General features: G+C 38.6%; 1 protein-coding gene across 2 annotated transcripts in view; it reads right to left on the bottom strand.

Moving 5' to 3' along the window:
* Vcl (vinculin) overlaps window positions 1-14,462 on the bottom strand; it is a 96,833-nt gene that overhangs the window by 38,610 nt on the left and 43,761 nt on the right. For both annotated transcript variants that reach the window (XM_021182424.3, XM_029468926.2), the window contains exons 3-6: window positions 10,455-10,605; window positions 9,724-9,832; window positions 7,438-7,560; window positions 6,070-6,230 (exon numbers count right to left, since the gene is read on the bottom strand). In XM_021182424.3, coding sequence (XP_021038083.1) covers window positions 6,070-6,230; window positions 7,438-7,560; window positions 9,724-9,832; window positions 10,455-10,605 — 544 coding nt within the window. The remainder of the gene's footprint in view (window positions 1-6,069; window positions 6,231-7,437; window positions 7,561-9,723; window positions 9,833-10,454; window positions 10,606-14,462) is intronic.

Genomic DNA, 14,462 nt, shown 5'->3' with positions numbered 1-14,462 from the left:
ACACTTGATAATATTGCTTAAATCTGTTTCTTTCCTCCACTTTGTTGCTTTATTGTACAATAATTTATACAACAAGATTTGCTCCCGGAGCTGAATTTCAAATGACAAAGGCCTAAATGGATATCTTTTTAAGACTCTCAGGTAACTCCTAACCTCAAAAAACTGGATAGCTTCCAGTATTTACCTACCATAACTTATAAGATTTTACAATTTGTCTGCATGTGTATTTGTTTATAATAACATAAGCTTTTTCTTGAAAAATATGTGCCTAGCTTGGAAAAGAGAAATTGTGTCAATGTAAAATTTAAAACTCTGTTAATAAACATCTCTGTGATACTTTTAATTTTGGTGAGAAAGCTAAGAGACACCTACATTTCAAAATCTAAATTCCAAAGAACAGAACGTATTTTCAGAAAGTCAGACAGAATTTAGCACTAATCTAGCAGTAACGGCTACTAGTTAGGAAGGTAACTTCAATTCCGTTTCCTACATGGTAGATGCTGTCTTAGCCAGTTTCCCTTCAGTTACTTCAGTGAATCTCAAGGTGCAAGGTAACTTTTATCTTACAACTTAAGAAACAACGACTTGGGACCATCTGACCTTAAGCTTGCTGAATCCAACTTCTTATTTTATATCACATGAAACTCAATTTCTTTTTCTTTTCTTCCAAAGAAAGTTACCAAATATGTCACAAACTTTCGGCACCAGTCAGCACATCTTCACCTCGTCAGTATGGGTTCTGCCTAATGCTTCTCAAAAGAGAAGCTCCAGAACTCAAACTTACAATCTGCGCTAACAGAAATGGCTGCTTTGATTCTCCAACGTGTCCCAATTTGAAACACAATGCAAAAACAAGCTTTGCGCTAATCAGCATCCTCAAAAATCATTTCTTTTTTCTTTAGTAAACTCAACAGCCCCTTCACCATAAAGAGAAACTGCGATTCTCAGGAAGAGGGTAATTTTCTTCTGAGCAGCTCTGACAACACCAGGAAATTAAAATTAGCAGATGCTTGTTTCCCCTACTCTGAACCAAGGGCAAATATGAAATGAAGCTGCAATTTTTTTTAATGTTATTTGGATGTTTTTCTTGCACGTATGTTTGTGCACTGTGTGCATGTCTGGTGCTTATGGAGGCCAGAAGAGGGCATCAGATCCCCTGGCACTGGAGTTACAGACGGTGTGAACTGCCACGTGGGTGCTAGGAACTGAACAGGGGTCTTCAGGAAGAGTAGACAATGTTCTGACCCACTGAGCCACTCCGGTCCTGAAGCTGCATTTTTAAACCTGGGAATTGCAGTTAGTTTCTAGGTTGGTTTTGTTGTTGTTAGTTTCTAGGTTGGTTTTTGTTGTTGTTGTTGCTGCTGCTACTGCTGCTGTTATATTCTTCTATATTATATTTGTGTATGTGAGTGGGTGACAATGTATCACAGCACACCTGTGAAGGTCAAAGGACAGTTCACTGGAGTCAATGCTCTCTGACAATGTGAGTTCCAGGGATCAAACTTAGATCATCAGACCAGCAGACACGTGCATTCACCCTCTGAGTCATCTTTTCTATCACTCTGATTTTTAAAGTCTGTGATTTAGACAGTTATAAAAATTTATAAGTTATTTAACAGACCTTAAGTTCTTTTTTTGAGCAGAGCTGCTAGTGATCACAGTGTAGTCATTATTGTTAAAAACAAATGTGTTCATAGACACGTGTATAGATACTACTTTTTGTCTCCAAAAAATCTCACATATATTTTTAAAGGGCATCATGTCTTGAGCAATGAGAATGTACTAGCAGCAGAAAATATATAAATAGATTCCATAAGCACTAAGCCTAGAAGTCAGTTTCGAGAAATGCGTGTGTGTGTGTGTGTGTGTGTGTGTGTTGTTCAGGATCAAAAAACTTCAGTGTCCTAGCAGTCGCTACCGTATACTAAAGGTGGAGGAAGGACATCCAAAACAAAAACAAAGAACATTTTGTCAAAGAACTAAGAGACTCTTAAGCTTTAATACACATTCAGGCTTCAAGAATACCTGTGAATGGTACTGAGATTCTCCCGGGAGGCCATCAAGAATAACCACAGTTAGAAAAGTGGAGTTCGGCACTCTGGAGGCTTTCTGTAAGTTCTAAGCCCACCTGTTCTATATAGAAAGTTCCAGTACAGTCAGGACTACATAGAGAGACCCTGTCTCAAATAATAATAAATAAATTTAGGAAGAAAAGCAGAGTCCTGCAATGCTAGTACTTTTAAGTTAAGAATTCTAAATATGGAAGCCCCGTCCAGCCCTCTCTCCTTTCTTCTACTAATACTTGTCTCCCCATCCCGCCTCACTTCTGACGCCATTTCTACAAGCACCACTCCAATGTTCTGAACAAAGATGTTTCAGGGAAGAACAAATTGACCGATGGCAAAGTTGCCTTCTCTACCCTTGGTTTCTCCTCCCTGATAAAAGCTTCACAATTCTAAATACCTACACCAGCTACGAGCACACTGACAGATGGACCAGCTAAAGATAACCTAGATCAGATGGGAAACACCAATTCCTTTAGCATTGGTGGATTCCCTCCTTGACAGGTAAACAAAACATCACAAATGCCTGAGTTAACTACTTAGCCAAACTCCTATAGATAAATGTCTTATTTATTGAGGGCTAAAACAAAACCTGAGAATACTCAAAAACATGTTCTAAGCTTATATACAACCTGACCTTTTTTAAAGTAATCAAAATTAAATTCAACCCTTAAATCCCAATGGTCTGCAGTGAGGACGTCACAGGACAGCAAAATCTAACAGTATTTCCTTCTTGTTGAAAAGAACAATAATCTCATGTGGAAGGCATCCTAGTCAGTCACTACTGTCCATCACCAGCCTAGACCCCAGCAGGAGACTCACCACAATAACCAATCATGAGTCACAGTATCTGATGGCTCAACATGAAAAGCTACCTCTGTAAAGCTCAAAAAAAAAAAAACCGTGAGCAATAAAATGCTTTTATTTGTCTCTCATCTCCCAACATGTATCAAAATATACGTAATATAAATAATTTTTTAAAAGACTAAGTACAGAATTCTAAATATGCAGAGTAAAATAAGAGTTGTATTTAACTCAAGTTCTTTTGATTCATAACATTGTCCCAGGAAAAAATGCTGGCTTCACTTTAATGATCACTCTAAATGACTCTTGATTTAAGGGATAGTTTTTCCTTTCAACAGAAATGAAGTATGTAAAATTAATATTAAATGTGTGAACCTGAGAGTTGAATGTAGGTTTAACAGGTACACTATTCAGCTATGCATTGCCTCGTCAAAATCTGAACTTATTCAGAAGATGTATTTTTATCAAGAATTTGTTCCACTTACTTTCTTCCCCCACTTTTCTAGAGGAACCTTCACTTTCCAGAAGAATACTGCACCAATGGGGAAGCATGAAACAAGTGCGGGAAGACAAAGTTAATTACTTATGGGTAGGGACGGAGGTACTGAAAACTGCATTGAACAGGATGGGAACCTGGTGGCAACAGACAGACCCCAGATCTGACTACTTTACTGTTTACAGTTCAGAAAAGAAAGATTTAGAATTCTACGAAAAATAAAATAAAATGAACTGTTTTTAATTAAAAAAAAAAAAAAAAAAGAACTTCTCTAGTTAACACAGTCCATTTTCAGGTAAAATTTCTTTTTCTAAATATTCTTATAACCACTAAAGAGTTTACACATAGGGTTAAGTGGAGGTAAACTGGGAAGGCAGCAGGGCTGGGAGTGGCTTGTCATGTGTATCTTTTTATACTATTTTGATTTTTGAGTCAAGTAAATGTTTAACAAAAGCAGGCAGATTAATAAGCTCCTCTCGTTCATTCAAAAGCTATGTATTTGAGCTTCTTTTGGCTGAGCAGACTTACTTTATTCTCACTCTTGAAGAAGTTAGTTTTGCTTTATCCTAATTAACCAGCTTGATCCAGGGCGAGTGAATATGGGACAGGTACAGGACAGCTGGTGAGGACCAGGTCTATTTCCCTCGTCTATCCTGCCCAAGTCTATGATCCTATTACTGAAACCAACTAAACTTATCTGGGGTTTGCTTGCTGGTTCTTTAAGAAGCATTTCTTGATGGTGGTTGCAGAAGATAAACTCAGTAACATATGTTTACTTTAAACTGAGAGATCACTTTTCCCCCAAAATAGAGAAACGTCACAATTAAATGCCTGTTCTTCCTTACTAGTTTCTCATCCGCTAGAAGCAAAGGAAAGAGATTTGTTAGGGGAACATGAAATCACTGAATTATGGCTGACTCACGGCTTAGGCAACAGAACATGCAGAAAGTCACCAACTCAAGGTAAGGGGGGAAAAAAACAACACTATTCTTCTTTACTTCCTGCCCTCTTTTGCTTTGGTAGTAGAAGCAGGACAGCTCTCTAGCCTACCCATTTTTGTTGTCAGCAAAACCTTCAAAAAGCAAAATGTGAAGGCCCACAGAGATGGCTGTTAGGAGAGGCACAGAGATGCATCACTTCAAGTCTTCTTTCCCAAGAGCTGGGTCCCACATAACTGGCCCAGCTACGTAGGAAAATGTGCCCTTCCAATGAGGCCACTGGGATGAATGGGCAAAAAATGTTCTTAGAGGCCCTGCTCAAAGAAACAAAGCACCTACCAAATATAGAAAGCCTGATATGCCATAGCAATCTTTTCTATCTTGTCCCATCCACCCCAAAACACCAACTCAATAAGACACAAAGTCAGTCTGCCCAACACAGCCCAGATTTCCACATTAAGTCAGATTCTGACACATATCTGAGCACAGTGTTACACACCGGCACACGAAATAAGGCATGGCACACGGCACGAGAAAGCCTCACAGACATGCTTTTTCTCTTTTTAAGCAAAAAGGGAACTAAAGGGCAAGAGAAAGCTTACCTTCTAAGCTCGAGAAAAAGAATAAAACAAACAAGAGAACAACAACAAAAAGAAGATGCACAAAGAAGTCATTGGGAAGTTATCACGCAAAAGCAAAATCAAATATCAAGAACTTAAGATGATTTTATCATAAAAACTTAAAATATAATTTTACAACCCATTAGAGAACATACTATTAATGAGGAAATACCTCTGTGAATGAATCTATACTATACTTAAAAGTAAACTGATTATATCCTGTTAAATTAGCTTTCTGAACAGCAGGAGGACTGGCGATGTTAGGTCCCAGATTTGACCTTACCTTCTCTGAGGTCCTAAAGGAAGGGAAAAGCAGCCCTAATGCGCACCCAACAAAGTCAAATTATAAAGTCATTGTTAACAACCAGCTGGGTGACCTTGGTGACAGCATTTTGGTCATACATGGGAAAGCTAGACCCTTGAGTCGGGGCATTTACCACGACTGTCTACATCCTGCACTTCTCTAAGACAAGTATAAGCCAAAATGTCTTGGCTTCACCCGACCTGGAAGCTTTACCATTGCATAGGAATAGTAGACCAGAGCGGCAACCACTCCAAACCACTACCAATAGGCTCTAAAAGGAATCCACATAATGGACTCCCTTTGCAGTCTGAGTACCTAGAGAAGGCAAAGGGATTGGTAAACTAACTGACAAATACCAAGACCAATATTTTAATTATACTCTCCTTAGGAAAAAACAGTGATCAAGAACACATCTAAAAATTCTAGAGTTTCCTCTGTTCACTCTCTTAATCAAAGGTTGGCTAAGGCTAGGCCTTGCATGAAATACATAATTATAGGCATGTTCGATGTCTTAAGTTCCCTGGCAACAATCACCCATGTAAAAAGCAAGGAGCCCACCTAAGGAAGTATGATACCAATTCCCCCACCAGCCCAACCAATGAGAATTAAGCCTGAAGGAAGGCTACACACCTCAGCTTTCTACCAGTATTTATCCTACATGCCTATTCTGTCCACCTTGGAACAAAGGAAATGTATAATGGAGACAGGCAATTGATAAAATAAGTGAGCAAGAAATTATGTCCGTAATATCTGTGTATTTCTACAAAATAATACTCAATAATCAAAGTCTCCCAGGAGATGAGAATTTGACATGTCTCATGATTTCTCCTCCAGTAAGACTTACCTTGCTGGCCCAGGCGTCTTCATCCCAGGAAGTGAGTTGTAACACACGAATGATCTCGTTAATTTCAGCACTCATCTTTTCTACAGTAAAATTTCGATTTTTCAAAGCTTCTTCTATTCCTTGGTTTTTTGAGTTTTTGGTTGTAACAAAAATCTTCATAGCTATAAAAATAAACAAATGATCATAATTTGATCTTTTAAAAATTGATGTGGACATCAGAGGTAGGAAGGTGGGGGTCATTTCTCTTTGACCATTTAAGTGGGCCTAGGCAGTCTCTGATCCATTGAATCTTGTTGCTTAAGACCACTCACAGGTGATCTTCTATACTTTCAACATATATTTTTATCTTCTAATGTCTTTAAAAGAATATATAAGACGATCACTGCAAATCTGCTGATAAAGTTCCAATATCAGCAGCTTTCACTGTATAGCAAGTTGAAAACCCAAAGGGAGCACCACACATCATTAGGGAACTAATTTAACACACACAGATGATCTCCAATCACAAAGTGCTTAATATCCTTCTCAATCAGCAGCATCGTGAGTACAGCATGGCCTCCAGACCCCACAAACCTAATGGGACAGAATGACAAACACCAATAGAACTGTTGGGTAACCTGCTCCCCCGACACTATGGTAGGCCCCAAAGACATTGGTATGTCTTCCAGGAGTTCTCACTCAGTGGACACCAGTGACTTCTCTATCTTCCTCCTTTCTTTCTTCCTTTCCTTCCATTCCATTTTGTTTTTAGGATTTTTTTTTTTTAAATCAGAGAATTGTGGCACACACCTTTAATCTCAGCACTATTTCTGCGAGTTTGAGGCCACCCTGGTCTACATAGTGAATTCCAGGACATCTAGGGCTACATAAGAAACCATGTATCAAAAAACAATCCTTCCCATACTCCACCTCCCCCAAAAAAGAAAAAGGTTTTTAATTAAATTTTTAATTAAAAATATTTTTCTTATTTATGTGTATATATGTGTGATTGTGTGTCAAGTATGTACAGGTGTCCCTAGAGACCAGAAGAGGGTATTGGGGCCTGGAACTGAAGCATGACAATAACATACTTTATAGAAATTTAAATACAGCCATCTTCTAAGAATTAAACTAAGTAACCCACAACCAGACTAATATACACATAATCAGTGAAGTACTGGCACATACTGACACTCAGTAAGCACAAATTCCTTTTGTCAGTTAAAGCAGAAAGAGCGAAAGAACATTCAAGATGGCGACTATAGGGTTAACATTTAACACTCAAATCTTCACGCAGTCTAAAGGACATGTACCAGGGAGGCAAAGGAGAACGGCCTTCTGAGCCAGAACTCATAACTCCCCCTGCCCTATAAATAAAGCAGGAAGTACCTGAAATGAGAACAGGAAGCAGCTCTTTGACGGTGTTCATTGAGTTCACCAACATCACACGGTGTTCCTGGTGAGTCAACTCCTGCTGTCTCTCATCAATCATTTTGGCCATCTTAGTCATTCCTGGGGCACAAAGAAGCAATTATGCAGGGTGAGCAAGGAAACAAACCAGAGTCTGGCCTTTTCGGCCTAAATCCATTGAGAATTACTACAAAACTCCTAACCTACTATCTACCTATTTAAAGACAGACATTGCTAACTAACTAGCATTTATGTAATGTTACAGTTTTCAGTGAAGGTAATTTACTAAAGGACAATCCTAAATGTAATCGTTTTCATATTGTATACATACAGACTTCTTCATATTGCATATCTGACTATTATGCTGTGTTACACAAGAATCTCAGGGAAAGCATTCTAAGAACAGTGGGTTGGACTGGGTTAGATGTTTCTGTTTTTGTTTGTTTGGCATTCATTTATGTGTGTGTTGGGAGAATACATGTGTGGCAAGGTGCATCTATGGACAGAGGTCAGAGGATAGCTTGAAGGAACTGCTTCTCTCCTTTTACCATGTTGGTTCTAAGAATGGAACTCAGGCAGACTTGGCAAGAATCTTTACCTAATGAGCCTTTACCTTGATAATATGCTTTTGAATTTTCAAGTTGATCCAAAATAATATTAAAATTAGAATCAAAATAGAAATATTATAAAAAGTACAGCTTTTTAACCATCTGGTGTTTTGGAATCAATCTGTTAGTACTTTGTTTCCTTTGGTCATTATTCAAAAGTGCTCTGTAATTTTTGAATTGCATTCATTTATTGATGGATATGTGTTATGTGAGGACACACACGTGTGTCACAGTGTACGTGTAGAGTCAGTGGACAACTTAGGGGTCAGTTCTCTTCTACCATGTGGCTCCTGGGACAGACCTCAGGTTGGGAGGCTTGGCTCCAAGTGCTTTTATCATCTCACTGGCTAGCTATATGATTTTTGTTTTAAGCTTTGATTTTTCAAATCACCCCTAGGATTTCATAAGTAGTTCTACAGACCATCAAGACCAAGGAGAGGCAGAAAGATGGACTGCTTCTGCTTCACCCTGAGTGCCTTTAGTTCTGTTAGATTTGCATAAAGGTACCTGAGGAAAGCAGAATACAGGTCTTGGCTAGGGGTGTCCCACTCGCCTACCATGCACTTAGCCTGTGTTCATCTCCAACACTCCCAAACATATCCCAGCCATTCCCCAGCACATCTCTAAGCCATGAAAAAAGGCTATTCCCAGGTGATCCTCAACTCAGAAAAGGAGTAAGTTCAAGGAACAACTAAACTGGACCTCAGAAAGACATTGTTAAATAAACACCAACATTTCAATTAAAAAATAATTCACAAGGCTATAAACATCAAGCTAAACACCTATTAAGCCTTTTTACTAACCTTATTCATACTTTATGGACTCTCAAGGATATGTTATATCTATAAGATCAAATGTTGCCATCTGTGTATTTTGAATATTCAATACTCAGATACCTAAATAATCATTTCAAAATGATTAACTACAACCACTCCCCTCTCCTTTGTGGCCTGATCAGATCTCTGCAGCCTTGAGCTATGGCATAAGTCCACAATAGTAGGCAGCTAATTAGCAAACTAAGAAGTCAGAAAGGGCGGCCGGCCAGCTGGCAGACAGTGAAGGAATGCTGTGTACTGGTCAGGATTGAGGGTGGCCTTCAGCATTACAGTAGTAGAAAAGCATTTCCTTCATCTCCCTCATCAGCATTCACAAACCTGGTTCAGTGATTTTGACAGGGCTGAGACTTGCAGGAAGTAGATAACAGACTTCAGAGACAGCAACAGATCCTCAGCAGAAACCCATCATCAACTCCACCCCATTTTCTGCAAGGAAAGAGTATTCTTTCCTCTTGAATTAACACAGTAAATTCATAGAACTTTTAATATAAAATTTGGGTTTTGCGGGGCTGGAAAGATGGCTCAGCAGTTAAGAGCACTGGCTGCTCTTCCAAAGGTCCTGAGTTTAAATCCCAGCAAACACATGGTGGCTCACAACCATCTGTAATGAGATCAGAGGCCCTCTTCTGGTGTGTCTGAAAACAGCTACAGTTTACTTACATATAATAAATAAATGAATCTTTAAATATATATATATATGCATGTACACATACACACAACTAAAGAAATGTAATAAAATAAAATAATTTTCAAAAGGAATAGAGGTGATGAGATGGTTATCGTTGTCTATTAAAAAAAAAAAAAAAATGGGTTTTGCTCACCTGGCCCAAGATTCTTTGTGTAAGTGACCAAGTCTTCCATAGTTTCCACTACCTCTGCCACTGTAAGATATTCCAAAATTCCTTTGCAAACCCTAATAATTTTACGAACCTGAAAAATATATTTAAGGACTTAGTCAGATTAGTGAATAACACATAGAAAATGGCACTAGAGATATAAAGCTTTTTAATATGCTAGCATTCTAAAACAACCATCCAGTATTGGATTGCATGATCTTGTTTTGTTTTGTTTTGTTTGTTTGAGGATATTTATTTGTTTGTTTGTTTACCCTTTCTTTTTAATTTTGGGTTTTGGAGACAGGGTTTCACTGTGTAGCCTTGGCTGTCCTGGGAACACACTCTGTAGACCAGGCTGGCCTCAAACACTCAGAGACCCTCCTTCCTCCACCTCCTAAGTACTGGGATTAAAGGTGTGTGCCGCTATGTCTGGCTTCCATTATTACCTTTAAAATTACACTTTAGAGGCTGGAGAGATGACTCCAGGTCAAAAACTCATGATGTTCTTCCAAAGGACCCCCGTTTGGTTCTTGGCACCCATGTCAGGTGGCTCACAACTACCTATAACTCTGGCCTTAGGAATATGATACCTTCTTCTGATTTCCATGGGCACCCATAAACAAGCATATATGAGCACACATACACACACACACACATATAAATCTAAAACTAGGCTTTTGTCTAAGGAAGGTCTTTATGAGCCTCAGATTGCCTACCTCAGCCTCATCAAAGGTAAGCAGTAGGTCAGATGTGCCAGAAAGGATTCCCCTAGAGCCGTCAATGAGGTAATCCCGCGCAGGAACCGAGTATGGGTCAGACTGAAGCATCTGGGCTGCCTGAACAAGCTTGGTGCAAGCATTTTCAACCCTAGGGGGAAGAATAAGGTTAATTCCTTAGTGAAAGCAAATAGAAGGCCATGATACAAAAACACAAAAAATGAATACATGTGAATCTATTTATTTTTCTATATGGTAGATAGCCAAGGCCAATTTATAACAGGACTTGGCCTTTGAAATCTCAAAATTTGCTGCTAATGGCAGTTCATTCACTCTGTGCACTAGGCTTGTGAATAACTTGTTCTTTGTTATTTCTTGGCACATTTGACACCTTTACTTTACATGGCTGCATCTCTGTAACTCTTTTGCTGGAATTTTTGTTTCTTTACTCCTCCCCATCCCACACCCAGTATTTACATAAAGACTGAAAAACACCTGTAGTACTGTCAGACTTCACATAAGCCCTAAAGTATTATGTAGTGATTTTTATTCTTTTCTTTTGAGACAAGAGCCTTACTATGTGACCCCAGGTAGTGCAGAAATCATTATGTAGACCAGATTGACCTTGAAGTCAAAGCTCCATCTGCCTCTGCCTTCAAGTGCTGGGCGTTATATAATCAGACAATACAAAGGAATAGGGGTAAAAGGAGAAAGAGTAAAATAAGATGCCTATTTTATACTCCTCTTGCTCAGTGGATTTGGGTTAAGCAATTCTATAAAACTATGTTGTTAGTTAAAAGATCAATGGCATTAATAACTGAACCAGTAATTAGCAGTTTACTACTAATTCAGTTTAGTACAGACCACTAAGTCAGCCATGAATTTGGTGGGGGAGGGGGAAACTCATTTGACAGAGGAACTCAAAATGCATAAATCAAGTATATTCCTTGGCCCTACTTACTAAAATATATTCATTCATTCATTCAATTATTCATTCATAAAAAGAGTGAGTGGGTTATCTCCTCTAATCTCACTTCAATGGACCCATTGTTTTCATTGAGTAACTTAAAGAGAAAAGAAACAAATTACTTAAAAACATTCCCACTTGAATTTAAAAAAAGGCCCTACTCATAGCATTCTTTTGTGGATCAAATGAAACAATACAAAAATTTCCACAAGTATAAAGAAGCATTACTGCGGGCTGGAGAGATGGCTCAGCAGTTAAGAACACTGACTGCTCTTCCAGAGGTTATAGTTCAATTCCCAGCAACCACATGGTGGCTCACTACCATCTGTGATGGGATCTGACGCCCTCTTCTGGTGTGTCTGAGGAGAGTGTTGGTGTACTTGCATACATAAACTAAATAAATCTTTAAAAGAAGAAGAAGAAGAAGTAGTGGTGGTGGTGGTGGTGGTGTTACTGCTTACAGGAAGAACTAAACCAATATGAAAATTTCAACATATTAAAAAACTAGGCTATGAAAGATGTAAAAAGTATTGTTATAATTCAAAAAACACACTTTATTAAACTGAGACACTGGTACCACAAAGCAGTACCTAATAAGTCTAGTAAGAAACAAAGACCTACTATGCCTGTCTGCCCTAACTTAATCCCTCTACCCCTATCCCCAGCTCTTCTACTCTTTTATTTTAAGACAGGATCTTACTATGTACTTCAGGCTAGTCTTGAACCCATTGTGTAGCCCTGACTGGTTTTGAACTTGTGCTCCTCCAGCCTCCATCTTCCATGCAGTGTTAGGATTACAGGCACACACCACCAATAATGATGTGATGTGGCTGTTGATAAGTCTTAATAACCTCAGGCCTGGACCTGGAGAGGTGGCTCAGCAGTTAAGAGAACTTCTTACTATTGAAAAAGATGGAGATTCAGTTCCCAGAACCCACATCAGGTAGTTCACAACCGGCTATAATTTCCCTCCGAGAAACTACACACCCTCTTCTGATCTCCAAGAGCACCAGAAACACATACATGCAAGTAAAACATACACACACATAAAATTAAAATAGATCTAAACAAATTTTTAAAGATACATAAAGAACTACTTCATTCTTTTATACAGCTACATAATAACTCATGATTTATTAGCCTACTACAATGAACTGCCCCGAAAGCTCATTATGAGTGTGTATCCACTAGATGCTCAATCAAAGGAGTGAGTGCTATAATTTTAATATGCAGGTATACAGCCATCTGCAAAAGTCATATGAACTCACATTTCCACCACAATGGATGAGAGGGCAGAAACAGTATTTACATCATCAACAATAAACAAACATATGTAAAGAATAAAATTAAAAATAAATTAATTAAAACTTTAGAATTTAAGGAAAAAGAAGCAAAAAAAAAAAAACCTACACTAAGGAAATCACAGTGGAGTTACTTAAAACCTGTAACACTTTTGTTTGTTTCAAGACAGGGGAGGGAGACAGGGTTTCTCTTGGCTGTCATGGTACTCAGTCTGTAGACCAGGCTGTCCTCAAACAAATAATGATCGTCCTGCCTCTGTCTCCTGAGTGCTGGTATTAAAGGCATATGCCACCACTGAGGGACTGGGGAGATGATTCAGTAGAGTGCTTGCCATTAAAGCACACTTGAGGACCTGAGTTCAGTCCCCTATAGCCATAAAAGGGCCAGGCACAGTAGTGGTTATCTTTAACCCCAGCACTTTGGAAGCAGACATTAGGACCCCTGGATCCCACTGGCCAACCAACCTAACTGAATCAGTAAACTCCAGGCTGAGGAAAAGATTATTTCCAAAAAGAAACAAACAAACAAACAAAAAAACAAAAACCAAAAAACTTGCTGGATATGGTAGTGCACACCTTTAATCCTAGCCCAGTCTACTTAGCAAGTCCCAGACCAGCCAAAGCTATATACTAAGGCCCTGTCTCAAAATTAAGTAATTAATTAATTAGTTAGTTAAGGTCATGAGCTGAGGAGATGGCTTAATAAGGCCCTTAATACCAAACTAGGACCCACTTGGTGGAAGGAGAAAACCAACTCTCCAAAGCTGTCCTCTGCTCTCCACATTCCCACCCACAAAAGGTAAGTAAGCTGTTTGAAATAAAGTATTTAAAAGAAAACTCAACTAGACTAAAAGGAATAATTTCAAAAGCAGCGTAGGAATAGCCAATTGTTCATTGAAGACCACAAATCAAAGACTCCTTACATGATCCTTTCTGCTACCTCAAGTGCTGTCTCCCACCTTTCTTTACTTGATTGGCCTCCCCTTCCCATGCTCAGTTTTAAGTCTCTTCCTTTAGGGAACTGTCACTTGTCTCTCAAATCTACAGGTGTCTTGAGTTTCCATAGAACTTCTCAACTTTCTCTCATAACATTGTAAATTCAGCACGGCAACATAAACATCTCATTCACCTTAACAATTACCTTAACAATTCGAATACCTTAAAAACTCACAGACATAACACTGTACAAATAAAAACTGCTCAGTCAGTCTTTGATGGATACATTTTTACCAAGAAAAGAAACTTAAAATCATCTCAGCCAAGGAAATCATTATATTTATTTGTTTAGCATATTTTGAGACAGAATTTTCCCATGTAGTCCACACTAGTTTTGGACTTGTAGCCTAGGCTGGCCTGCAGCTCATGATTCACTAGTCTCCATCTCCCCTGCAAAGGGATTGCAGGCATGTATCACCATGTCTAGCCGAAAATTATTAAATAGTCCCAAACTTGATTTTACTTCAAAGGAACTTGATCCTGGATGAAAATATAGGAAATAAACATGCATCACAGAATGCAATTCCTGAGCTAGATCTACTCACAAAGATCCAGTTACTGTATACAATTTTCAAACTTGAAAAAAGAATTTTAAATGCCAGTAATAACTTATGGAGAGAAAACCTGGCAGGATGGGAAAATAAAATGGAAAAGGCTTGCCAAGAATCAAATTGATTCCACACTAATGGTTCTCTTGTGTGATAAAATGATAGGCAGAATAGACACTGTGCCATTTTTTACTAC

This window comes from Mus caroli, unplaced genomic scaffold (assembly GCF_978045245.1).
Source record: "Mus caroli unplaced genomic scaffold, Mus_caroli_1 scaffold_12, whole genome shotgun sequence".
NCBI lineage: Eukaryota > Metazoa > Chordata > Mammalia > Rodentia > Muridae > Mus > Mus caroli.
Note: the sequence above shows the minus strand (reverse complement) of the source record. Positions and strands in the feature narration are given on the sequence as shown.